The 25,524-nt window shown below is 41.8% G+C and overlaps 7 protein-coding genes and 1 non-coding gene across 11 annotated transcripts; 3 read left to right on the top strand and 5 right to left on the bottom strand.

Moving 5' to 3' along the window:
• Positions 1-84: 84 nt before the first annotated feature.
• On the bottom strand, positions 85-3,646 carry scny (scrawny). Its single transcript, XM_066393843.1, has 7 exons — positions 3,035-3,646; positions 2,715-2,983; positions 2,071-2,659; positions 1,519-2,008; positions 1,200-1,471; positions 790-1,117; positions 85-739 (listed from the first exon to the last, which is right to left on the bottom strand). Exons 1-7 carry the CDS (start codon positions 3,262-3,264, stop codon positions 605-607), a joined length of 2,313 nt encoding a protein of 770 aa, XP_066249940.1. The 5' UTR covers positions 3,265-3,646; the 3' UTR covers positions 85-604.
• Positions 3,647-4,737: 1,091 nt separating this feature from the next.
• On the bottom strand, positions 4,738-8,983 carry LOC136411314 (uncharacterized). Of its 3 annotated transcripts, none has more exons than XM_066393833.1 (9): positions 8,666-8,983; positions 7,894-8,199; positions 7,618-7,841; positions 7,019-7,376; positions 6,705-6,966; positions 6,460-6,651; positions 5,997-6,408; positions 5,236-5,917; positions 4,738-5,184 (listed from the first exon to the last, which is right to left on the bottom strand). In XM_066393833.1, exons 1-9 carry the CDS (start codon positions 8,813-8,815, stop codon positions 5,011-5,013), a joined length of 2,760 nt encoding a protein of 919 aa, XP_066249930.1. In that variant the 5' UTR covers positions 8,816-8,983; the 3' UTR covers positions 4,738-5,010. The 3 variants fall into 3 exon arrangements, with proteins under 3 accessions (XP_066249930.1, XP_066249931.1, XP_066249932.1); XM_066393834.1 differs by having other exon boundaries at positions 6,469-6,651; XM_066393835.1 differs by having other exon boundaries at positions 7,645-7,841; positions 8,666-8,982.
• Positions 8,984-9,557: 574 nt separating this feature from the next.
• LOC136411334 (uncharacterized) lies at positions 9,558-12,628 on the top strand. The gene is made up of 6 exons (XM_066393863.1): positions 9,558-9,764; positions 9,830-10,055; positions 10,143-10,274; positions 10,777-10,953; positions 11,009-11,779; positions 11,828-12,628. The coding sequence occupies exons 2-6, from the start codon at positions 9,842-9,844 to the stop codon at positions 11,989-11,991; spliced, it is 1,458 nt and encodes a 485-aa protein (XP_066249960.1). The 5' UTR covers positions 9,558-9,764; positions 9,830-9,841; the 3' UTR covers positions 11,992-12,628.
• TRNAT-UGU (transfer RNA threonine (anticodon UGU)) lies at positions 10,411-10,483 on the bottom strand. The gene has a single exon. It is a non-coding gene; the product is annotated as a tRNA-Thr (tRNA).
• Positions 12,629-13,071: 443 nt separating the features above from the next.
• Positions 13,072-15,201, bottom strand: ecd (ecdysoneless). Its single transcript, XM_066393847.1, has 3 exons — positions 14,894-15,201; positions 14,637-14,842; positions 13,072-14,578 (listed from the first exon to the last, which is right to left on the bottom strand). Exons 1-3 carry the CDS (start codon positions 15,135-15,137, stop codon positions 13,139-13,141), a joined length of 1,890 nt encoding a protein of 629 aa, XP_066249944.1. The 5' UTR covers positions 15,138-15,201; the 3' UTR covers positions 13,072-13,138.
• A 106-nt stretch (positions 15,202-15,307) lies between these two features.
• Positions 15,308-17,854, top strand: LOC136411324 (uncharacterized). Its single transcript, XM_066393848.1, has 6 exons — positions 15,308-15,438; positions 15,618-16,225; positions 16,278-16,931; positions 17,034-17,130; positions 17,183-17,294; positions 17,345-17,854. The coding sequence occupies exons 2-6, from the start codon at positions 15,638-15,640 to the stop codon at positions 17,736-17,738; spliced, it is 1,845 nt and encodes a 614-aa protein (XP_066249945.1). The 5' UTR covers positions 15,308-15,438; positions 15,618-15,637; the 3' UTR covers positions 17,739-17,854.
• A 270-nt stretch (positions 17,855-18,124) lies between these two features.
• Positions 18,125-23,607, bottom strand: msk (importin-7 msk). 2 transcript variants are annotated; one of them, XM_066393832.1, is made up of 19 exons: positions 23,391-23,607; positions 22,816-22,911; positions 22,678-22,760; positions 22,493-22,625; positions 22,279-22,437; positions 22,075-22,221; positions 21,721-21,839; positions 21,493-21,664; positions 21,286-21,433; positions 20,893-21,221; positions 20,696-20,839; positions 20,340-20,642; positions 19,920-20,033; positions 19,719-19,863; positions 19,499-19,662; positions 19,115-19,439; positions 18,799-19,062; positions 18,594-18,741; positions 18,125-18,505 (listed from the first exon to the last, which is right to left on the bottom strand). In XM_066393832.1, exons 1-19 carry the CDS (start codon positions 23,472-23,474, stop codon positions 18,451-18,453), a joined length of 3,132 nt encoding a protein of 1,043 aa, XP_066249929.1. In that variant the 5' UTR covers positions 23,475-23,607; the 3' UTR covers positions 18,125-18,450. The 2 variants fall into 2 exon arrangements, with proteins under 2 accessions (XP_066249929.1, XP_066249928.1); XM_066393831.1 differs by having other exon boundaries at positions 18,598-18,741.
• Positions 23,608-24,122: 515 nt separating this feature from the next.
• On the top strand, positions 24,123-25,378 carry RpL18 (ribosomal protein L18). The gene is made up of 4 exons (XM_066394425.1): positions 24,123-24,177; positions 24,296-24,382; positions 24,442-24,715; positions 25,084-25,378. The coding sequence occupies exons 1-4, from the start codon at positions 24,175-24,177 to the stop codon at positions 25,299-25,301; spliced, it is 582 nt and encodes a 193-aa protein (XP_066250522.1). The 5' UTR covers positions 24,123-24,174; the 3' UTR covers positions 25,302-25,378.
• The last annotated feature ends 146 nt before the right edge of the window (positions 25,379-25,524 follow it).

Below are 25,524 nucleotides of genomic sequence, written 5' to 3'. Positions count from 1 at the left end.
TTTTTCAGCCATTTGTTAGTACAATTCAGTTCACATATAACCGAGTTTTTAGAGGTCTTTTAGTAATTCAAAAACTACCTAAACTAGAAATAATAAATATTATTCATCCATCAGTAAAAAGGAGCAAAACTGTAATAAAAAAAAACGCTTTGTACATCGTACGACAATAATAATAACATTATCCATATGCCGACTTTAACTCACATTTCAAACCCAAACCTTTGCTTATTTTTTTAAATTTCTTCCATTATCTGGTTTACTTCGCGCTTATTATGCTTAATTTCATCTTCTATCTGTAATAAACAATTGCAACCAGTGGAATGGCCACAAAGCATATTACTTACATCATATACATGGTACCTATTTCTGCGTACACGCTGAAAATCCAAAACTTAAAATAATAATAATAATTGAACCGCAACATAAAAACCTTCGCCTTCGGAACAGTCAGGTAGCCCTAGAAACGTAAACTCTAACACTAAAATTCGTTTAATGAGGACTATGAATGAAAAGCGGCCCCGCCAACTCAAATATACATAAAACATATATACTAGGGCTGCCGAGCATGTGAAAAAATCAACTTCTTTCTCTAGGGAAGATTCACTTAACGAAACCGATAGTTCTTGTAGAAACCACCACCCTTATGGAAGTTCCGTTTGTGCCTGTTACCATGGTAGTAGGGCTTGTGGTGGTACCGGCTTCCATTCCCATTAGACCAATTCTTCATGTTATGATATTCCTAATAACCAAAAATAACAACTGGCACTTCCTCCGCAAAATTGAACCTACCTGGACTGGGTTATATCCGGGATTGGATTTTGCCCCACCGTTTCCAAAAATCGCATTGACTTTTGGGTGTTTGGCCGGACCCTGGTCCTCCGAACTGTCGGCCAAGCTGCGTTTCCTGTCCTCCCGCCTCTCCTGTTGCACCTCCTTGTCTAATTGCGACCTGTTGCCGTTCCAGGTGGATACCGGGGCCGAGTAGCCCCCTGTGGACAATTTAAACAGTTCCCCCACGACATTGCCGCTTTTCTTTCCTTTCCATTGCGCCTGTTCAGGGGATGCGTCTGTGGTGGAAGTCACTTGCCATTCGCTCATTGACGCTTTCGTGGTAACCCTGCAATAAATCATTGGATCAGAAGAATGATTATCCCCTTTATCGTAACGCCACTGAGAGGCGGAATATTTCAGTTACTAACCTGCTCGTATCAGAATGATTCGAATCCTCGCTACCACTGGTGTCACCGGTTTCATAGGGCACCAGACTTTTAGAGGGTGAGGGCGAGGCTGTGGCCTTTTTAACCTCCGCCTCTGGGCTGGACAAAATGGACATGCTTGTTGATACAACAGAACTAGTACTGGGCGACGCATTTGGAGACACTTGACATGGCGTTTCTCCTTCGTCATTGGGGGTAGAACTGTCCGGCTCCTTGGTGGCCGGAGAAGACGGCGCTACCGCCTTTTTGGGCACCTTTGAGCACAATTTGCACAAGAGCACATTAGAATAATACTTCTTACCTCGTCCTCGCTGGATTCGGTGCTCGACTCATCAGTTAATTCAGGCACCGCAGTCAAGGAACTCTTAAAGGGAACAGTTTTGCCCAAAGCTTGAGGCACTCGTCCTGGAGGCAGCTCTGGCCCATAAACCTTATCACTAGTGAAACCAATTCCTAAAGTTTTGGTGCTTAGCTCCTCAGATAAAGCCCTTAACGGGCTTTTAGTGTGGGGCCTTTTAGATGTAGAGGGAGCCGGTTCAGTAATAATGCTGTTTGACTTGCTCTTGGGAGTCATCTTTGGATGGTGTGGGGCCGACTCAAGTTCATAAAGCATGATGTAGGCGTTGGTGTTAAAGAGTGTTTGGTGGGAAATCGGATGCACCATGCTGTCATCAAACTGGTAATAGTTTCCAGAGGGGGACTGAGCCACTGCAGTGTAATGGCCACAGCTTACTGTGGGCCCCATATGGGCTACTATGGATGCTAGGCGGTAAATCATAGGAGATGTTGGTCTGGAATTAAAGATTTTTACATTAAAATTTTTATATATTATAGTGTGAACTAAATAACCCACTTTTGTCTAATGTATCGTGTAAGATCCAGTCGCCGCCTGAACGCCACATGTTTGGAGATTTTATTATTGCTAATGGAAAATCTCTTAAGCTGAATGCACAGCACCATGGGAGCCCTCTCAAGTTGAAACTGCTTCGTCGCCTGTACTTTCATCTGGCAGGACTCACAGTGATAACTCTCATCGTCCAATTTCTCCCTGCTGAAATACAATTCCAAGGCCTCATCCAATGTTTGCACCTTCCGAATATCAAGCAGTAAGTCCTGAAAGTGTTGAAAAGTGGTGCTTATGTGACCACACCGTAAACACCGCACTGCAGACCGCAAATAACCACCCAAAATCTGGTTCAAAGGAGTCGTTTCTTTGACTTTTTGATCCAATTGATTGTGGTTCCTGAAGCGCTGCAAATAGGATTTTTCCATTGCATCAATGAGGTAGTGCAGGAGCTCGTGAGCATCTTCTTGCCGCCCCGGAATTAGATTCCCATAGACTAGCCTTAGTTTGTTGTAAATTAAAATGGGTCTTACGGGGTTTATGTTGCACTGTTGACTTTCTAGTAGGGTCTTGCGCATGGCACAAATAATGCATATTCCTTTGGACAAATCATTTAACTCTGTAAGTGAATTTGTCAACTATAATCAACTTACCATTATCTACACATTCAGCAGCATGTTGCTTTTCAGAAACCAGCCAATTGACTAATGAGGGTATGTGATAGAGGGCTTGTAATGTGGAATTGAGATAGCAAGTATTGCCCATGTTAACCATCCCTGCTCCCACAGACCAGTTATTGGTACTGGACCAGCCCAGTTGGATTTTGTAAAAGGGATACAGTTCATGTTTAGCAAGTTTCAGACAATCATCCGACTGATTTTCCTCTGAGGTCCTTGTGTTGCATACATTCGAGGTCTTTGTACTGTAAACACTTAGTTAATTTGGCAAAGTTTCCTCAGGAACTAACAGGTACCTGTTTAACTGTAGATTCTCCGGGCTCTTGAGGACCATGTATTTGGACCTTAACGTGTTCAGGACAGAGATTTGATAGCTTTCCGCGGGATCAAACTCAATGTTGCTCAAATAGGCCTTCTTGGCACTGCTCATCAATTGCGCATCTAGGCCTGAGCCGTCGTCGTTTTTCGACAAATTTGCCTTTAAGGTGCTCCCCAGCAAATCCATGGTGGAAGCCGGCATCTTCATGGGGATTTAGGGCTACACACCCCTCGGGGTGTCCGAAAAGAATCTCCCCCGCCGATCCGGCAACGTCGCTCGTAAGGGCCTTCAATTATCCTCAAAAGCGGCTTACGCAAGATTGAACGGCACACCGTTGCCAGATCTTAGTGACTAATTCGGGGTCGGCGCCTGTCACGGAAATGTTGCCCTCGCCGTATTGTTTTGCGGCCGACGCGGCTTTTTGATAATTCTACTGTCGGGGGTGCCACATATTCAGCCTAAGACAGAAGCAGATACCTCGAAAGACACATTACACACCAAATCGTAGTGTTTTATGGGTAAATTTGCTCGATTTTTGTATAAAAAAACGGCACGACATGAACACAAGAACAACAAGCCACAGACATTACACGGAAACTGCCGAGGACTGCCAGAGGCCAATGGCGAAGCTCGGAAGAGGCGTAAAGAAGGGTAGGCAGCCAACCGTACCACGCTAAGGCGGGTTATTTGAATTTTAACGAATCCCTCAGAACGGTATTTTTGTTTTTAATAAGAGATGATAATAAAACTGGAGATAAATATTTTGATCAACGTTAGATTAGTTGAATCGGAAATACATATTAATGCGCAAATGTAACGAAATCTTCAAGGGTGATTTAGTTACTGAAAGTGGCATAGAATAACACTCATTTGCTATTTTATCATTTTTATCACATCTGTTTTATTGGGATGAATTTCTTAATAAAGTCTTCGTTTACACATGAGCTTTGTATAAACCCCTACATCGCTACGTTACGTTGAGGTAACGACCTAAACGTACAAATTAAAATATTTACGAAGGTCTAAATAGCTTTAGATACTACTATGTTGTCACTTATCCAAAATTGGATCATAATATAGAAACCAATGCAGGTACGTGCCGCTTTCAGGAAATAATGGTAAAAAGCATGTTCCTGAATAACGATTCTTTAAAGCTTTTTATTGTCATTATGCATAATGAATATAATGGTCGGTACTTGTCTTGCTAGTTAGCGACGTCTCTAAATAGATGTTATTATTTTTCTACGTTTCTTGATGCATGGCGAAGGAAATTCTCTTCTTGACACAACGTACGAAATATGCCTTGACTCGTGAAACATATGCGTTTATTGTTGAACTAGTCACACTTCTGCTCTCCTAATAGTACATCTCAAATTATATACAATTTTCACTGGGAGAACCGGAGGATCTTTGTAAAATAATTTTGTAACTGTATTATGTGTGGGAACCGAATAAATAAATAAATACTCTTACCTTTTTGGGCAATTACTGCAGCACAGCAAATACGTTAATTTTTATATATTGTGGGATGCCTATACGTGGTATTGCATTTTTTCCTCCCCACATTTACTGGCACGAAAAGTTAAGTTATTAATAGATTAGTTAATTTTTCAGACAAAAAACCACATACATATTTGTATTCAATCGCCTCATTCGGGATGATTTAAATTAAGACAACACTGGGGATAATATCGTTTTATTCTCTGTAACACATAAAATTATCACAATAACGTTAAATGATGTTATAAGCGACAAGTCGCATACAAACCTATTACCTACTAGAAAAGACCTTTAATTATCAGGTCACCAATAACTCTACCGATACTACAGGGTCACCGAACGATTCTCCTCAGGCAAAAAAAATAAATGCGGGGATATGATTATAGCCACCTCTACTATCCTAAACCTAAGGGATTATAACATGGTTTAAACTCTAAAAGAAACAACTAGTTCCTATTGGACCAACTCGGCAACAACGCGATTAATATCGTCCTCGAAGCGAGCCAGCAAAGTGGCGTTCTGATCCCGGTTCCAGAAGCCCATTTCTGCCAAAGCCTGAAGATTGGCCTCACGTGGTGTATCAGGACTGGCGCTCACCCAACGCCCATTGACCCAACCGCCCGGAGACTAAAAAAGAATGGTACAAAATATTGTTATATTGAGAATGAAATAACTCACTTGCGGTTTGATCATGTTAATGACCGACCTAGCAGTATTCAAGGCCGACGAGGCCACGTTGACGGCCCCAGTAACTAAAGCTTCAGGCAAAAGATGCACCACTTCTTCTTGCTGCTGCCTTGGAGGCGTGGCGGGGGGTGTATCAGGAGACGTGGTAGGGGCGCGACCGAGATTCTCAGGGTGCACCCGCTGCTCAGGGGGTGTCTGCTGGTAATTGGGTACCGGCTCCATAATCGGCTGTTCTGGTTGGGGAGCTGTAGCTTCGAAATTCGTCGTCACATTTACACAATCTGGATTTTTAATGTCCAAGACTGGGTAGACAACTTCGTATCCAGGAATGCTTTGCGGGAACACAAAGACCCGATTCTGGCGTTCAATTTGACTGTTCACCTCCGAGAAACAGGAACCGGCGGCCGAGCAGTGAGACATGTAGTTACTGGCGTCGAGGTAGCTACCACGATCCTCGGATTCCTCCAGGGCATCTCGAGTTACAATGGAAAGGTCAATTGCTTGCTGCGGAATTAAAGGCTCCTGTAAGGTTTTCATCGGGACAGAGTCTAAAGTATTGCCATCGAAATTCTCCATTCTTTGGGCCGGCTCCCGTGGAAGGGACGAGGCACCAACGAAAGTGGACGCCGATGAAGGAGTGGGCGATTTGTTGGTTGGCGACGATTCGGCTGAACTAGGAAAGGATTAGAATAATATTATTCGCACATCATAAACACACAAAAAAACTAACCCACCATCTCTGTTTTACTTACTCAATAATCACTCCAACGGATTTGGCAGAGCTGGGACTACTTTCCAGCTCCTGAGCTGCAGTAACCACTTCGGTTTTAAGAATATTCTTCGGAATAAGGACTTTCTGACCGTCGACATGGACATAAATGAACCCTTCCTTGACCTGCTCATCTTTTGGAACAGTGATGACAACGATATTGTCCAAATCCTCATCTCTAAGCTTGATGGAGCTGCCCGAGGCGGCCGAAACACTGTTATTTTCGGCGGCATTGTTGTTGTTGTCAAAAGTGTCAGTAGCAACTTCAGCCTGCTCAATTTTGCCTTTTGGACTGCATTCAGGGGTGTCCATGACGTAGCACTGGGGTATAGTTACGTGGGGCACCACTACAAAGTCTCCTTTGTCGTGAAATTTGGACCAGAATTGTTGAGAATCTATAAAAGTATTTATAAGTAATAATAATGGAGAGTGTTGTTAGAACTTACTCCAGCTACAGTCAGAGTCATCATCTTCGTTGCGGGCGGGCACAAAGGGGCGCTTGCGTCCCAAATTCGAACCCTCTAAGGTCTCAGATACATCTTGCGTGATGTTCTGAGCAGTGTTAACGTGAAGTGGTTTGAAGGCTGAGACCAGAGGTTCAGCTGATTGTGCCAGAACTTCCGTCACATTTTCCCTTTCTATAAATAACATAGTTCCACAACTAAACCGACAAAAAAACAAATTAACAAACCTTCAACTTGATTACTTTTCTGCAGAACTGAATGATTGCCCTTCAAGTCAAAAGCATCCACGATGACCTGTGCCCCCAACCAATGCCCGAACCTGCGTCCCTTGTGGGTGAACTGCCAATAGCACTCATACTGGCCACTTTGAATGGGGATGTGCAGACGGACACTCACTACTCCTTTCTCGCCTGGCTTCAAGTAGGGCACTCCAATGATTTTCTCAACTGGCACAAGTTTCCTAGAGCCCCAGGTATACTGCAGCTGGGTCTAAAGCCTACATTAGTCCAAAAATTTCGAACTCCACACCACAATCACTCACCAAAGAAGTCCATTGATCTTCTCCAGTATTCTGCACCTCCCACTGATGCATATAAATCTCCCCTCCAAGCATGTGAGGAATGACACTCTGAACAGTAACAGGGCGTGCATCCATTTTGGGCCCCTCAACATTTTCCTGTTTTGACTGTGAAACTCCTAATTCCATTTGCATATGTTTTTCCTTCTTGTCCCTACGGCTACTCGAAGGTCCAGCTTCACTGTCACTAGATTTTGGGCCATGGTCACTGGTCTTTAAAATGTGCTGCAAGGCCATGCGTTTTTCGCGATATTTTGAAGCCTTAAGCTCTAGCTTTTCAAGCTTATTTTCCAGCTTTACAGATTTTAACAAGTGCTTCGCTCTGAATTAAAAACAATAAATGAGACATTTTATTCACTACACCACTGGTGCCATAACCACAAAAAACATAACCCTCCTTTCATCACTTTCACTTGAAAAGCTCAAAACTAAACTAAGCAACATTTCAATTAACAAAACTTGGTATTTTATTCATTTTACTTAATACTCATACATGCTTACATTCACATCTGGCATCTCCATAATAACCACAAAAAGAAATTCAATCTGACTGCCATGTTCACCTATTGAATAAATCAAAATAAACATACTCAGAAGCACTTTCTCCAAAGTAAGGCCCAATTTTCTTCAAACACTTCTCACGCTTGTTTCTAGGTCTTTGAGGGCATACTGCTACAGGAACAGATGGGACTTGGGATGCAGTTAAAGGCTTTTTCAGCTCCAAGACAGCATTGGCAACAAGGCCAGAAATATTCGCTGTAACTTCATCTTTAATCTCTTTTTTAAGCTAAAAACAATCCAAATGGTGAAAATTCAAAAATAGTTATAGCAGCTGCTACCTGGGCTATTGCAGCAATAAACCAGTCAGGAGGGGCCTCGAAATTGCAACAGGCAGACACAAGGGATTGGGGCTCTGCATTGTCAAATTGGGTCTCTACATCATTGGAGTGTCTCAGATTCTTATGATTGGGCTGATGAGAGATTTGTTCCAACAATAAGTTGATCACCTCTCCAACTCTAGCTTTACGTCTGAAGGCATAAAGAGCCACTTGGAAGTCAACTTGTGAGTTTATAGAGTACACTTTGCCATTGTCCATTATGAAGGAAACGGTGACATCGTCTTCGGCTATACCAGAATTTTTAAGCTGCAAGGAGGGATTTAGTTCAAGATGAGACGGACACAAATTATAAGTGCATTTTTTTGCAAGTACAATGATAAAAAAAATTAGGGATACATTGATGACTAATTCGTTGTCATATTTATAGCTTTGTATTGTTGCGGAGTTCAATAATTATTAAGCATTTTAAACATAAAATCTAATCAATGAATCATTCGGTTGGCTCCAACATGACTATTAGTTTGTAACAATCTACGACAAGCAGGCATTATCGCAACCCTTTTCTCTCTCGTTGTATTATCCAGGGATGTAAGTCTGAGATCGACGGTATATGTAACAAAAGATGGAAACAAACATGGCCGAATAATTATTACGAAATATGTTACTATTTTATCGTGCAGTATGCGGCACCGGAACGTTTTAATAGCGTCGCCTTGGCATGGAGTAAGACAGCCCAAAGCCTTTTTTAGTGATTTACATCCAGGAAACTCACCAGATAATTTTTGAAAACCTCGAAATTCATCGTGGTAGCGGGGATGTCGAAGATGACAACAATGGACGTTTCCTTCTTGTCCTCCTTTTTGGGGCCATTTTTCCACCGCAAACTGTATACGATTTCCAGGTCCTTCTTCTTGGAACTCATCTCGGACTCTGGGTTCAACGTTTACACGCCTTTCTGCCTAGGGCCTCAACGTTAAAACGGAAAAAAACGGCGAATTCACCTGCAATGTTTTTATTTTGATAACAACGATTGGAATGGCGACGTAAAAACACTTGAGCTCTATGCAGCTGAGAAACGTGGAGAAACGTCAGACATTCGACGAGTAACCAATAAAATCTGTGATTGGCGCGCTTGCGCATTTGGAAACTGCGCAGCTATTTCAATGTTTATAGTTGTGGCCGATAGATGGATCAAGTGAATTTTTAATGTTAATGTTAATATGCAGGGCCGGCCTTAGCAAGCCTAGCGCCCAGGGCTGTCGCCCAACTTTGCTCCCTCATAAGACCCGAACTCTTAAGAATGATATTAATTAATTTGTAAAAAATAAATGTTGAGGATCTGGGAAATTGTTATGAGTTCACAGCTGTGCATTTTCTAAAATATATGTAAGTTTCCATGAATTATGCCTCGCATAATTAGCAAATTCAGTCTCAGCTGAAATTAAATTTTTGAATTCAACTTGTAGAGGAAGAGACTTGTTTTAAATTTAAAAAGAAACGTTGCGGTAATTTAAATTAAATTAGCCTCGGAGTCCAATATTTCATAAGAGCCACTTATCCTTCCCTTTAATCACCCATATCTCTCACGAGTCACAATAATTATTAAAAACGCACAAAGGCTTAATATCAGTTAAATTAAGAAAGAAATAATTGCTAAAACTTGCGCTGTCCATAGGACCAACATGTCCTGGGTCGATAGGGCCGTAAATCAAAAATTGCGCATGCACGAACCTGTTGAAAGGGATGCTGTATGTAAAACACCTATACTCATCCAGATTGTGTAAGGTCCAGAATCGTTAATTGAGGTTTTAAAAAAATTGGAGCGTTTACGTTACGTCATTGGAATTGTACACACAAAACGAGAGGCAAAGGTGAGTTCTTATAAATTTCTCATTATCCTGACACCAAACTGGAATTTTAATTGCAATTTTTTAAGGGTTAAGGGGACATGAATGCTGCCCATCGTGGTGCCCTCCTCTCTGGAGGGTGGACCAGAGGTGGCACTTCAGAAGTGGTGAGAAGGGCCCACCCTGCTTCAGGGGCTCAGTGGAATGTACAAGTTGTTAAAGGAAAAGTGAATGGGAAATGTCTGTGGAACGCTTGCAAAGCCCTAAGTTTGGGCCTATTGCTGATGGTTTTAGGGGCTGCCATGGCCACTATAGGTTAGTTAAAGAAGGGCTAAGGATGAGATTGAGGCAGGATGTTAGTTAAGGCAGAGAGAAAGTAAGAAAAATCGTTTTTTCCTTAAGGATATTACGCAGACCAACTTTCTGTGGCTGAGGAAATTAGGGGCAATCACACAGTTGCGGTTAAAAATGAATCCAGAGGATTTCACTTAAACAATTTATCTTATGCGGGGCCAATTGTGATGGGGGTGGGGGGTAAGTAGCCGTATATTATGTTTTTTTAATAATTTTTTTCTAAAATTTTTATGATTTTAATCATTTATTTTAAGTATTTATAATGAACATTGGATAAAAAATAAAGAAAATTATTTATTTAACAATAAAAAAAGATTGCCCCCAGTGAGAATTGAACTCACGACCCCTGGTTTACAAGACCAGTGCTCTAACCCCTGAGCTATGGAGGCTGACAAATAACCTCGATCAAATGACCGTATATCAACCGCTAACTTTTACTCAGCAAAATATAATGAATTTCGAGGGAAAAATTAATTGTTTTATATTTAGAACTGCATTAAAAATTCCAAACTAAATTAAATTATTCATTATTACACGGAAACAACAATGTTCTAAAGTTCAGGTTGCTTGCTTAGAACAAATTTTTTCGACAATATGGCGAATAAAATTCGTAGGAGATTGTAACTCAAATTATTTAATTAACTTGAATGTAATTCCTTCATATATCTGCCAATTACTTTAGGCTTTATAGTGGTTGCTGCTTGCGTGATGACGTTCGAAGCCCGGGATTCTGCTGCCAAAGTAGTCCCTGCCCGTTTCAAAATGAGCAGCACCGGTCAACCCCCCGGTGCATACTCACACAGCGTGGCAATTAGATCTGGACATGGCTCCTTACGCACTGCGGGCTCACAAACTGCTGGTATGCAACCTCCGATTAATGAAATTTTTGTCTCTTCTTTTATCTATCTGTATAGCTAACGCAGCCACTTCCACGCATCTACACGGAAGTTTATATGGACACCATCACCATCCTTCGGATCGACACAGCCTTACCCAGTCCTTCGTCCAGTTCTCCCGAGGTCTGACTTTGGATTCGAAGAACTTTAGCCACCACAAAGGCGTTCATCAAGGCGCCTCGCCTAGCGGCACTCGAAGCAGCAGCCTTAAGGTTCCACAGGGTTCAATCAACCGAAGTCCATCCGCCCCGGATTTAGTTTTAGACAATCGATGTAGTAAAGAAACGAATGCGCACGATTTGATTCAAAAGTCTCCTCTGGGGACTGCAACAAGGCACAGCAGGAAAGCTTTTGTTGCATGCGCGCTGCTCAATCCAGGAATGCTCCAAAGGCAAGCTTTGAGCGTGGACGAAGCAAACTACAGAAGCAACGACTCATTGCCTCATGGAGGAGACTCGCAGGGATCCATGGCCATGGATCTGCACTTAGAGGCGGTTACTTTGAAGATCCGAGATAAGCGCCGGAACCCGTTGAAACGGCAGAGAAAAGTGGAGGAGGAGGAACACAAGCAAGAATGCGCTAGGAGGAATAATTCGCACTTCCAGTCTTGGTCTCCAAGGCTGTCTGCGGGGCACCTCATTAGGGAGCCTGTTCAGCACGTGCCCTCGCAACATAAAAACAGGCGCAGCTCAAATGCCTCTGATTGCACTCACAGGTCCAGGAGTCGCCGGAGAAAGTCTAATGGCTGCCACCACGCAAGGGGAAAGCTGGAGAGAGCCATAAGCTCTGGTTAGTAACAAGCTTAACTCTGTCCTCAATAACGAGTTCCTAATATAGATTCGAGGCTGACCGGGGCGATTCCCAAGTGCTACCACTCCCACGAGCCTTCACGTAACAACTCCACGGAACACGACCATCACCAGGGCTCTACATCTGAAAGCGACGTGAGGAGGTCGCACCAAGTGATGGTGCATTTTTCTCCTACTACTGATGGGCTCTAAGCTGGTTGATCTGGATATGTGGACCAAATAATGATTATCGTGCAGGTATAATAGAGTGTAATAAAATGTGAAGGAATTCTCTGAAATTGCTTAACGCACACTTAAATTTCAATATTTGTTGGGTCTTTGGAGCAGGTGTTGCATTGCAGGGTCACAAATGTAATACTGATTTGCTCAACCCGTGTAGCTCGACAAATAAAATGAAGGAATTTGCGACTTAAGAAGACTTCTTGAAGCAATCTCTTTGTGTAATTGATGTCGTGTTGATTATTTTATTACTGAATCAGATGGTATACTCACGTAATGTTTAACATATAAATAACATAGACTGATGAAATTTGGTGATGTACGTACACCTTCCCTTTGAGAAACAACCTCGGTATGATTTATTATAACGTAATTATGGGTAATAATTGTTGTACTTTTACTCGTTCTGTGGTACGTCCCTCCTCAAGTCTCTCGAAAGCACCTGAGTGTTTAACTGTTGAAAATCTCATAAATGTATGTTTGTACGATACGTTTATATTTATATAGATGAAATTTTACATGTTTTAGAGAATGTTGCCTGGTTATAGATTTCAAAGATACTCAAACAAAAACAAATGTATTTCCTCGAAATAATATGTATTTTTTGCCCCAAAACGATTTCCTACAAAGCTATTGTGGCATAGCCTTTGCTGCTTATGACGGGTTACCTAAATAGGTATTATTTGATACAATATTTACTTCATTAACCTGACCCGAATTATTCATCATTAGGGTTAAGCAACGTCCAGTAGTGCTGGTCTTTACTAACAATTTTTGTTGGGATATGGTGAACACCGTCTTCATGGGACATTGAATCCTAGACTATTTAATTAATTTGAATGTAATTCTTTCAAATATCTGGTTAAGGATTGTTGGTGTACAATCCCGATTAATCAAGTGTCGTCCAGTTCACCTAACACTTACCGCAAAAAAGATCGAAAGCGTTTCTTACTTAAATTGGACGTTGTTTAGTACAATATTTACTTCACTAATAGCACTCCAGGTTATTTTATTTTTCACATTGGAGGATTTCACATTCGACAAAAACGCAGATTTTCTTACTATAAAAAAGTGTCATTGTTCAATTGAAAATTATTTAAATACTGCAAAAATCAAGTCTTTATTGCTTAGGATCTAAATGAACCCCCATCGGCCCCAGCATGTTACCCGAAGGCCCTGCATCTCCCATTTGCGCCCTATAACTTTCTAAAATGTTCTTTAATGCGTTCATATCAATATCCACAGGCTGAAAGCTTTCAATGTCTTCAAATCCCCGTACGTCGCCTTTCTTTTTCTCGAAACTCTGGCCCATGGTAGTCGACGACAGCTCCGCGTCCATCTCTTCCATATAACGGCGCATTTTGCCCTTATTTCCGACCTCGTTCAGGTTGTCCTCAGCCACATTATCGTTCTCATATTCGCTCATGTCCGAGTCGGATTCTAAGTCCCACGAGTCGTCCTCGGGAATGACGAAATTGAGCATATTATGAATGGCACTGGCAAATGAATCCGGGTCAAAATCCACATTTGACTTGTTCTTGTTAGTGTCCTGAGTAAAAGAGACGCCCTTTTTGGGTCTGGGTGGCTTAGAGGGCGGCGCCGTAACATCATCATGGCAGGGGAATTCGGCTCCTTCGATGTCGGAGACGTGAGTGAGAAATTTATTAACTTTCTCTGCAAAATTTGAGGCCTCAGTAGACTGGTTTAGCTTAATGAATTTCTTCTGCCCATAACGCTCTTGAAGCATATTGTCTAGTTCTTCAGGGGACACATCCAGCCACGAATCATCATCATCTGGAGGTAAGTTTTTGCCTTCCACCTGTAATTTCTCGAAATTTATTTCGCAAGTCCTTAAAAGGTGCAAAATATCCTGCCCAAGAGCTGGACTATAATACATAGTATCTCTGTGCTCAGTGTAATACTTCTTGGCTTTGTCAAGTCGACTATTATATTTCTGCGATCCTTCCAGCAGTCCCTCAAAATAGCTTTTATCCTTGAGACTGGCCAAATATTGCACCCAGCCTCGATCCCCCTCAATGTCCTGAGAAGGTTTGGCTTGAGCAGCCAAAATCTCGAAGCCACACGCCACTTTAACCCCTAACAAGTGCTGCCTATACTCCTCACTACCCACAGCTGGCAAATTCCACCCAATTCTCCTTTCAGGAACATATTTGCTGTGCAACAACATGGCATAAAGACATTTAGAGAATTTCACTCGAGTTTTTACTCGCTGTTCAGGGGGAAAATATTTCATGGCCCTACAAGCTTTCATATCAACTGTGTCTCGATTAATGAAGGCTTGCACAGCCCCACTAATAAAACTTGGTTGGGATTGGAGTATGGCAGCTACAGCTGTAGGAACATAAACTGTGGCAAAGTGTTGAGTATTTTTAATATTATGGGGAAAGTTGCTTAACCTATTGCGAATACAATTTTGGATCTCTATGGGGGCTATAATGGGGTTGGCCCATATTTGCTGCAGGGCTTCCTTTACTGATAATGCAGGGTTTTCTAAGTTTTTTGGTGGTAGTAAGTGGACGTTGCCCTCGTAAATATAAACCTACGGGGTCAAAGGTGTGTGTTCAGTTTGTTTTCTGTTAAGTCAAAGTATCAATTACCCGATTTTCGCATGTATCAGGGCTTGCCCACTGAGGCAGCCAGTCTGCAGCTTCAATAAGTAAGAATTCTCCATCTGAGTCAAATACACGAGCAATAAGCCCTGGGATTTGTTTGGTAATCTCTTGCAGCAAGAAAACGATAAACCATTCATCCTCAATGTTGTCCCCATAGTGAGAGACTCCATGTAAATGTGGGGGAAGTTCCTCTAGGTTTTTAAATATGGAAAACATTGCTAAAATAAAATGCAGTAACTTACCTGTTTTGCCATCAATGTGAGTGAGGAAATTACTTAGGTGAGTACGCGTAGTAAGTTTAAAGGGGTCTTTGTGCCATAAATAATCCTGGCACTGCTGCTTTACCACTTTGTTTGCCACGGCAATGGCGCTGTCCAGCACTTCCTGCTGCCCCTGTTCATCAGAGATAGTGATTCTAGGGAAAAGGTAGTACTCCACGAAGTCATCTTCACGTATTGTTTGCAAGATATTATTTGATTTATCCATTTTTTATCATAATTTAACGTTAAAAATATGAACAATAACTTTGTTATTCAAAGATTGACAGTAATGTTTAGCCACTGGGATAATAGATGGTGCCAAAAACTTTCCACCAATAATGTTGTTGCGTTTGATGATGTCAAATGATTTGATCGGTCGTTTACGAAAGCTACGTCATGTGTACGTCATCTTGTCAAGTTCCTGCGCCATTTTATTTCTCTTCATCCCGATAAGATGGTGGATGGTGACTATTATTGAATGTTTTATTTAGATAAATTTCTCCAGTGAAAGTGCTACTAATTTAGAGGTAATTATTGAGGAATTCCCATTTATTTTATTAGACTTGCTTGCTCCCGTCTATCACACCTCAACGTAGTGCCCGTTAATAAGCTTTTTTATTGTTTATAAATGAAAAAGAGTAAAGTTACAATTAAATTGTTATAACAATCTCACTATAATTTTATCAATAGTATATGGACATTACAGGACTCTAACGGGACCTAATAATGATCAGAAGGCGTTCCTCTGACACTCCTGAGGTGGCTTCAATAATACAAGAGATTGTGATTTATGACAAGCCCAACAAGCCCACAGTGCCTGCAGCAATTCTACCTCAGTCCAGGAAAGTCAAAATTGGTCAGGGGGATATTATCATCAAAGGAACTACAATCAAGGACGAGCCCCAGGAGATATCCGAATCCGAGGAGGAAATAAAAAAGGAAAGTTGCATTAATGATGCAGTTGAGATCGATCAGTTTTCCTCAGACAAGAGCAACGAGAATAAATCAAAGGAGGTCTTAAAGTTGCCTAGCAAAAAGAAACAAGGAGATGGAAATGGTAAAGGGTCTCCATTTAAGAAGCCAGGGGCCAAGACGATGGCCCGGAGAAATTCAATTTTAGATTATTTGCCACAAAGTGATGCCATTGAAATCACTGAAAAACATGCTTTGAATGAGGAGGCTCGGCAGAAGAGAGTGAGGAGAATGCCTAAAAAGTTTCAGGACAATGACATCATATTGAATCGTAGATCATTGGGGAGGTACTCTAGTGATGAGCCAGATATTCCCATGGCATTACCTCTGAAAAAGAAAAAGGTAAGTATTTTATTGATTTATGAAACAATCAATTCCTTTCCATTTACTGCAGTATGCAGAACTGACAATAGTTCCAATATACAACAATGAAACTGCCTCAAATCAAGATTCTACTAATGAAGAACAAAGCGAAGAAATTAGTGATCTTGTTGCTAGTGAAGAGTCTAGAGTAGATATCTTCACTAAACACTCTTTAGGGAAGCGCCCCAAGTCGACTTCCTCCAAAAAATCTAAAACCAGAAAAAGCATGATTAATAGTGATACCGAAGGGGACATGCAACTGGTACAAGATGAGACTTATAGCCTCTCTTCAGATGAGGATAGTAGGAAGGAATGGGTTCCTGAAGAGTATGCTGAGTACAAGAGACTGCACAACCTGAAGCAGAAAAGCATAGAACCTCAGAGAGCGAATGGCAAGGTGCACAAGTGCAAGTTTTGCTCCCTGGAGTTTGACAGCTATTACAGCTTGAGGAAACACCGTGCTTTGCAGCATGATGATTTGGGTAAAAACCAGAAAGAATCCAATCCTGATGAACAAATCTCTGAAGCATCAGATGAGGAGAACAGCCAAGGAGAGTGGATGCCTGAGGATTATGCAGAGTATAAAATAAAGCACACCATAAACAAGCATAAAAGAATGCAGTGGTATAAGTGCAAGATTTGCTGCTCTGTGTTTTCAAATTACTACAAATTGAGCAAACATCGGGTAAGTTTGTTGTATGGTTCGTCCCTGAAGCCGCTTGCTTCGTATTAATTGTACCAACTTTTACACAAACTAAGAATGTTAAACTTGGACTAAAATATGCAGGTGGAGCACGAGAGGCAAGATCCTTATGATTGCAAACACTGCAACAGTAAGTTTAAGGATGTGGAAAGTTTTAGTGCTCATCTAAGAATGCATCAAGGTATGTAAGAATCGAGAATAGACAACAAAATATACTCAAATTTGTTTTTCAGGAAAATCCCCGTACATTTGCCGAAAATGTTGCAAAGGCTTCGATACCAAGGAGGAGTTGCAGGCTCATGAGCCGGTCCACGTTCTAAAAAAGGCTCCGATAGCCGAAAAGAGGTAAACCAAAGGGATGCTAATGAGGGTTTCGTTCTCAACCTCCAGTTTAGGTACCGCTGCGAAATCTGTGGCAAAGACTTCCGTAAAATCTGCGACATCGAGCGGCACACGCGGGTGCACACCGGGGAGAAACCGGCCGAGTGCAACATTTGTCACAAGCGGTTCCAGCAAGTGCACAACTTGAGCAAACACCTGCTCACGCACCTGCACGTGCGGCCCTTTCAGTGCCAGATTTGCAACAAGAAGTTCGGCCGCATCGACGTGCTAAACCGGCACTTGCTGACGCACTCTGTGGAGAAGCCCTACAAATGTAACACGTGCGGCAAAGGGTTCATCCGCCAGGTGCAGTTTAACAATCACATGGACAAAAATCATACTGATGAGTTGGAGGCTGCCAGTGTGGTCAGCGTCACTGATGAGGTCATGATCACCGCACTGGGGTGAACATGCATTTTGCTTGATGGTACATATTTTTCGTATCATAGACGAACGGTCGCTGCGAAGTTTTGTATTAGGTTTTAAGAAAATCATTAAAGACATAATTAAATTATTTAGTAATAGTTTCGGACATCTTTATGCGACAGTCGCAGCAGGACACTACGAATATGGGTCTTAAAAGTGTTTCGTCGCGTTCTTAGGTGTGCAACTATCAAATTCAGTAGAAAACTTGTGGGAAAATCATTACTGTGCAAACGAGGCAGCGTCGTGGAAGCCAGGGCCACGGGCCCACTACTACTGTTCTTTGGGGGACGCCCTCGTTACTACTATCACGTAGGTAGATATGAAAGTTCAATAATTTGAAACGCCTTTTATGTACAAAAACTCCGGACTACAATATTCAATGCAGATTTATTATCATTACATACAAATCGACTTACCTGAACCCGATGGGTTGTACATTGAGGCTGCGCAACTATAGCGGGCAACCCAACACTGAGCAATAACGCTCAAAATAAATACAACAACTAATAAAAAGGCACTTAATTACAAACTAAAGATATAGTTTTTAATGTCAATTGTCTTCCGTTTAAAAAATTTACATATAGCACGGCCAGGATGTAATCTGCTCCACAACGTCCGTCACAACAAATTACACGTATAACATAGTCAATTTTATTACTAGATAATCACATCTTAGTCGAAGCGATCTCACGAATTACTGCCACTGAATTTGAAACTGGTAGGCACCGCTTGTTGCGTAAACATATAACCTGCGCGTATACAAAGAAAAAAAGTATTAAATGTACATCTTTCAAACTTCCCCCCTAATAATGTTTTTATTCCATTTTCAGCACTTACATACCTCCCTGTTGCTCTATACGTTTGCTCTCGCGTGCAGCGGCTCTTTGTTCGGCCAGCATAGCTATTTCGTTCAATGACTTTAATTGCTGCTCTTTTAGGTTCGCTGTTAAAGCCGCGTACCAGTCGGGATCTTGACGTTGGATATCTGTGAAAATATTGTGTGCATAAAGAACTTTCATTTTTCCCTGCAACAAAAATTTACTTGTAAACACGTGCTTGAACGCGAGGTACTCGTCCACCTCGCAGTCCTCCTCGTCGAGGGGCGTGGTGTACGACTCAAGGACGGTTTCTTCGTTGGGCTCGTAATCCGAGTCGTCTTCGTCATCGGACGTGTCATCCACGGAGTTTATTGTGGCACTAATTTGCATGCCTTTGCTATCTCCCGCCGACATTGTCTTCTTCGCCAAGTTTTCTAAATAACCCTGTTCCTGATCATCAAGTTCGTCTTCATCTGAACTGAGGATGTCTACAAATCCAACGCAAAATTTAACGAAAAACAAATTTTCTTTGGCTCTCACCTTCGCCAATTTCTCCATCGTCACTTTCGCTTTCCTCCTCTTCGGCCTCAGCCTGCGCTTTAGCGGCGTACGCTCGTTTCAGGCCGTCGAATAGGAGTATAAGCGAAGGTACAACATTGGAAGCCATTTCAACCAGGGCTGGCGGCTTTTGACTCATCCCAATGAGTGTGCACAATCCCAAAACGCACAGTTTTCGGTCGTGGATTCCCAGGAAGCAGTCGGTGTCGTGCAGCCACTGCTTTATAAAATGGTTGGTGAAGTCCGGCATCTTCTGCAGCACCCCGAAGAGCAGCTGAGGGTCATAGTAGAGTGCCGCAATCAACACCTAAAAGGGTAAAAGATCGCATTGAAGAAATCGACGAAAATTAATGGGAAAAAGCTTACTTGCAAACACATTGTTCTGAGTTCGCTCGTCTTGACCTCGCGCAACAATCGTGTGGCCGCCAATTCCACGAGCATCGGGGCGGCGTTGTCGATCTTTCCGCGACACTGCAGAAGCACCACCTCCAGTAGTTTGGCGGCATTTGATTCGGGATCTTCTCCACTGTCTGAATTCGACACAATATTCACAACAGACCTAATTTTGTTTCCCTCCTGGCCTCACCTTTAGTCAAAACCTCCTTGCACATGTTGTAAACAGCTAGCAGACGCTGTTCGTTGGACAGGAAGGCATCCGTGTCGATAGTGACGTAGTTGTGTAGGGCAGGCATCATGTCCGTGAAGTGATCCATTCCATTTTTCATGAAAACCTTGTGATGAAATTTACGGTATTAAATAAATAGTGGTTAAAAAGACAGGTACGTACTTGATACATTAATTCAAACACTTTCCACATATCAGGAGACACATGTTTACTAGTCAGATCATATATTAAAGCTAGAATCTCTTCGTAGTACTCTTGAACTTCCTGTTGAAGCACCTGAGACAAAAAGAACATGTTAAATCAAGTATGGAGGTTGGCTGTTCCTGCCACCCTAGTCAGACCGACCCCCGAGGGGCGCCCAAACATTTTTCTATAAATGGCCTTCATTTACAAATTGCCCATGAACAACCCCTTCCTTCCACGATTCCTAAAGCCCAAAATTGCACAAAATTCTACAATAACTATTCCATACAACTCAAAAAAATAAAGGTGTATAACCCAATCAGGTTGTGGCGGATAGCTAAGAACAGTTATACTAAGGTTCACGCTCACTTCGACAGCACATCCAATCCGAAACCTTACCTGGGCAACGACTTGTAACACCGTTGGTTCCAACAGGCGCGTCACTTCCGGCTGTTCGTCCATCACGGTAAGCAGAGTCTCGATCGTATTGATCAGCCCCATAGCAGTTACAGCTTTCTCATCGGAGCCTTCCTCCATGTCAAGTACTTGCGCAAAAGTGCTAGCCAAGTGTTGGCAGATTTCTACCGCAATGGGAACTAGCTGTTGGGTAAAAACGCAAACCAGTTTCTGCATTACTCCAGTGACATCCTCGTTCTCAGTTTCGCGGATGACGGTCAGCAGTTCCAAGGCAATTTGTTTCACCTGCAAACCTTAGTAGTATCAACGAAAAAGTCCTCTGATTTAATAAATTATACCTGAGGTTCAACGTATTTATGACAGCGATCTTGGTAGCTCAAGAGTGATTGCAGGGCAACTGCCGCTTCTACTTTAACGGGCAGATCTTTGTCGAACAACAAGGCTCGAATGGTCAGATTGGTGGCTTCCATCAAGACATTTTCCTGCAACAAACACTGTAAGAAAAGAAAATAGAGAATGGGAAACCTAAACTAACCTGTTTGAACTCGTATTCGGCGAAATAATGGAGCACCCAACAACCGCGAGCTCTCATGTGACCTCTGTCGCTTCCGAATTCAGGAAACACATACTTTATAAACAGCTGATCAAGCTGGTCTCTATAGGGCTTCTTCTTCAGAAGAACATCGGCCAAGGAACCGACCATGTGCAAAGCGCCGTCCCTTTGCGCCGGCTCCGTGGCCGCATTATTCAGCACCTGATTAAGAAGGGCCATCGTTTTGCCTAACATTTCTTTACGTTTCTTGCAGGAGGAATGCAGCAATGTTTGAGCCGCAATCACTGGCGAGACAAAGTCTTCGAAAACGTCTAGACATGAGTAAATGGGTCAAGCAATATAAACTACCAAAACGTATTCTAATTTTACAATTACCGAATTTTACTCTGATGTACTCGTGAGGGTCGACAGTCCACAATTCGTGATCTTCGGCTGAGTAACTCATTAGTGGAAACAGAACGTCCTGAATGATGGTCGGCATGTGGGGCTTCAGGATTTTCCATGTGTGAGCGTGAGATACCGCCTAAATCACGGTTCAAATACCATAATCCACATAAATCTTTAATGAGTTTGTCAGATTACCTGATTTAGGTAATTCAGGGTTTGTTGGAGAACTCTTGGGGGTACCCAATGGCCACCCCTGAACCCGTCGAGCACCCTCAACAGCACCTCTAAAATACCGGTGCTAAAAGTTTGCAAGTACCACTCGGCGAATTCGTTGTATTCTTTGCCGATGTGCCCCGGGGAACCGTATCTGGAAGACATTACTTAAGTTATGTCACTGTTACTGCTCTCTTTCCAAGTGCTCACCTCTCAAACATGCGACATAATATGTGCAGAGCCCATTTTTTGCTTTTCCACCAGGGCAAATCGGGTCGCTCGTCTTCGTCCGGTTGCAGAGCTGCAGGAGGAACCTGTCTCTCCACAACCTACACTCAAAAAAAGTATCTTAAATTGGAATTAAAACCCTTAAAAAGATTGAAATAGTAATGTCATTCTTCCATTGATTGTTGAGTATAAAACAGAAGAATTCAGTCCTATTGTGATTGACTTGACATACATGCAGTTACTGTTCTAATAACACTGACCAAACCTGACTAAATACTTTCAGTGATACTGGTCTATATCCATAAACCACTATTAACCTCAGGGTGAACAACTTACCTGCCTACAAATCTCCATCCACTGTGCAAATGCTTCTTTGCTAATCAAATCCAGAGGCAAAATATACTGCGTGAGAGCATAATAAATCTTCAACCCCTCTTTTTGTAACAACACAGACTGTTCAGAAGGATCTGGTAGGAGATTCACCTAATATTTGCCCACAAAAAAATCACCACCACTCTAATTTAAGTCACAATATTTTACCTCAAGTTGGTACAGCTGGGGCAGCAACAAGTTCATGGCTTCGTGCAAGGGACCTCGATCCTCTGCTTTCTTGTATTCAAAATTTTTGACCAGCTGATATAGACACAGAAGAGCACCATGCCATCCACTGGGATCAGGATTTGAGAGATATACACTAACCTGAAAATGTGTATTTAATACCCTTTACAATTACCACATTGCCAAGTGAAAATACTTTGTCTACGATTTGTGTCCACCTGCCAGGAAAGTCATGCTTTACCACTACATTGACGCAAGAGCAGAGCTGTGTTCGAATAAGTTCAGGGGCATGAACTACTGCATCCACTATGCTGTCCCTGATCAATGCTCTATAAAAAATTTACCAGGAAATGTTTCTAAGATTATAATAAATGTTCTAACCTGTCCTGCTCATGTAATGCAAAAGGTGCTGGCTGTCCATTCTCTGCTTCCTTTTCTTGCCAGCTATTTGATATCAAATTTTTCTGCACAAATCAAATTTTATTGAGCATTTGAAATGTTTCTAACAGATAAACTTACTAAATATATAGCACCAGCTTGGCGCACAGGCATGTCACAATCGCTCATCATTACAACTTGAAGTAAGGCTGGTGCAAAGCCAATAATCTTGTGAATCTGACAGGAAGAAAAGAATATTACAATGCTGACTGAGGCTCTTGGCAATTTGATGTAAACAAAACATTCAAATGTGTTATTTCAGGAGGAATGTAAATAAAATGGCAATAGATGCTCCAGGAAAATAGACACATTTCTTATTGTAAAATAAATGCTATAATTTCGTGAAATATTTAACTGTAATTTTTAGTCCTAAAAATTGCTTTAAAATAGCCTGAGAGCAGTTAACTTTCAAGAAAATTAGTATCAAAAACTGCTTAAACATGAACTCCCAGAGACAAGAAAATGCTGAAGTATCGATAGGGCTTATTAAACAAGCCTCACAGAAGCATGCAAATAATCCTGGGACGAATTTTCATATAAATCATATGAAGGCTCAATGCGGAGGTCCTCAGGTGTAGTCACCCGAAAATTGCTAACATTTTTTACTGACAATGAAAATACATGCATGCCGCCTATTGAGCACATGTTGGCCCTACCTGATCCAGCTGCGTTTCCGCCTGCAGCCGATCCATAGGGCAAATCGTTGCCCTCAGCAAGTCTATAACTTTTCGGATTTCCATTGTCACGGCCCGGGGGTATACTTTTCGATGGGTTTTACGTCGTTTTTGGGAGTAAAATCAGGTTTTTGTCCAAGAAAAAAGATTCGTTTCCCGGAAAATTTATCAATTTTTTTGACAACCAACTAACCTGGCGGCTGACGTGATGTTTCTGACGTAAAAGGTGAGCACGTGACCATCGCCGACTTGACTTTGGTATAATTCGATTCGATAAATAATTAATCAGTTACTAAATTTGTCTGTCTAGGTAATATGTTTTTAAGGAGATTGATTGAGAAATCAAATAATGTATATATTTTTTAATGCAATTTTAAAATTTTTCTTTAAAAAAATAATTATAGGATTTTTATTACATTCTTGCCAAGTTACCTCTGAAATAAATCACTACGTAAGTCTAATAAACAGCTGTTGAAACGGCAGTGTTGCCTGTAGCAGCAAGTTCTCCTGGCCCTAAAGAATACCAATTTAATCATCGAAATTTTCCAATGCCTCCGAAAATTCTAATTAACTAAATTAATAGAAAAACCCCAATTTCCCTTTAAGCATCCTTTTAAATATCACATAACTGAAATTGCCAGCCGACTATTATCAGCAACATTCACATATCCGTCTTATTTAAACAAGACATGACAACGGCGCCTATCAACTTCAAGAGGGCAGCACGATCGATCCTCTTCCTTCCCAATATTGGTACTTCCCGAACATGGTGAGTTTCCCTGAAAAAACCGAAAATATTTCGGCCATCCCGCATTAAAATCAAATGTAACGGTCCTTAAACGAAATCGTAGACCTGCCCTTTCAAGTTAACGTCTTTATTATTTCAGGGTATCGACATAAACCACAAATATGACCGCAAGGTTAGGCGTACGGCCCCTAAGAGCCAAGACGTATACTTACGTCTTCTTGTCAAGGTAATCTCAATTGCATGTTAAAAGCCCGTTTGGGGCTTAAAGTGGACGTGAACTTTCAGTTGTACCGCTATTTGGCCCGTCGTACCGGCGCCAAGTTCAACAGGATTATTCTGAAGAGATTGTTTATGAGCAGAATAAACAGGCCCCCGATTTCCCTAGCAAGATTGTTGAGACACATGAAAAAGCCTGGTCGGGAGGGACTTACAGCCGTCGTTGTGGGAACCGTCACTGATGATTCCAGAATTTTTGAGGTGCCCACTCTTAAAGCACATGCAGTCACTGTATGCGCTTTGAGAGTCACTGAGAAAGCTCGGGCCAGGATTTTGAAGGCTGGTAAGTGGCGTGATTAAAGTAGAAACAAAAATTTGTTGAATTGATCATTAGAGTCCTTTAATTTATCAATTTTAATTGATATTGAACTGTCACTGAGTCTTCAAAACATCAAAAACGAGATATTCTCAAAAAAATTCAGACATTGTGAAGTTATTGTAGTACTTGAGTCCAGTTTTCTTTTATCAAGAATTTTAAGTTGTAAAATAACTGCCTAAAGACAATCCATGATGAACCTTCAATCAGATTTTCTGCCAAGAAAAAGTGCTGTTTCCATAAGGGGACGTAATACTGAAACCTTCTCTCAATCCCCCTTTCCCATGCCGCGAAAATAGATCCTCCATTCCTATACGATTCTCACGGAATTCCAGGTGGTGAAGTAATAACCTTCGATCAGCTAGCCCTGAGGGCCCCCACAGGATCCAAGACGGTATTATTGCAGGGCCGTCGTAACGCACGTGAAGCTCACAAGCACTTCGGTCTTGCCCCAGGGGTACCGCATAGCCACACTAAGCCTCTGGTGCGATCCAAAGGGCGCAAATTTGAGCGAGCCAGGGGTCGCAGGCGCTCTTGCGGATACAAGAAGTAGGCGTTCGCGAAATTCTTTAAATATTCGCTTTCGAATATTTATTATTAGACAAGATTCAATAAAGTTTTGACCGACGTTTGAATTGTTTTAGTGTAGAAATGTTCGATCTAGTGGTCCAACTGCCTTTTTGTGTATTTTTATGGATTTGAATCGCCCGCGTAAAATAAAACTTACCTATGTGTAATATGCATCAAGGGAGTCGCGGAAGCGTATAATTTGTGTT

This window comes from Euwallacea similis, chromosome 10 (assembly GCF_039881205.1).
Source record: "Euwallacea similis isolate ESF13 chromosome 10, ESF131.1, whole genome shotgun sequence".
Taxonomy (NCBI): domain Eukaryota; kingdom Metazoa; phylum Arthropoda; class Insecta; order Coleoptera; family Curculionidae; genus Euwallacea; species Euwallacea similis.
This window is presented reverse-complemented; position numbering and strand designations above follow the sequence as displayed.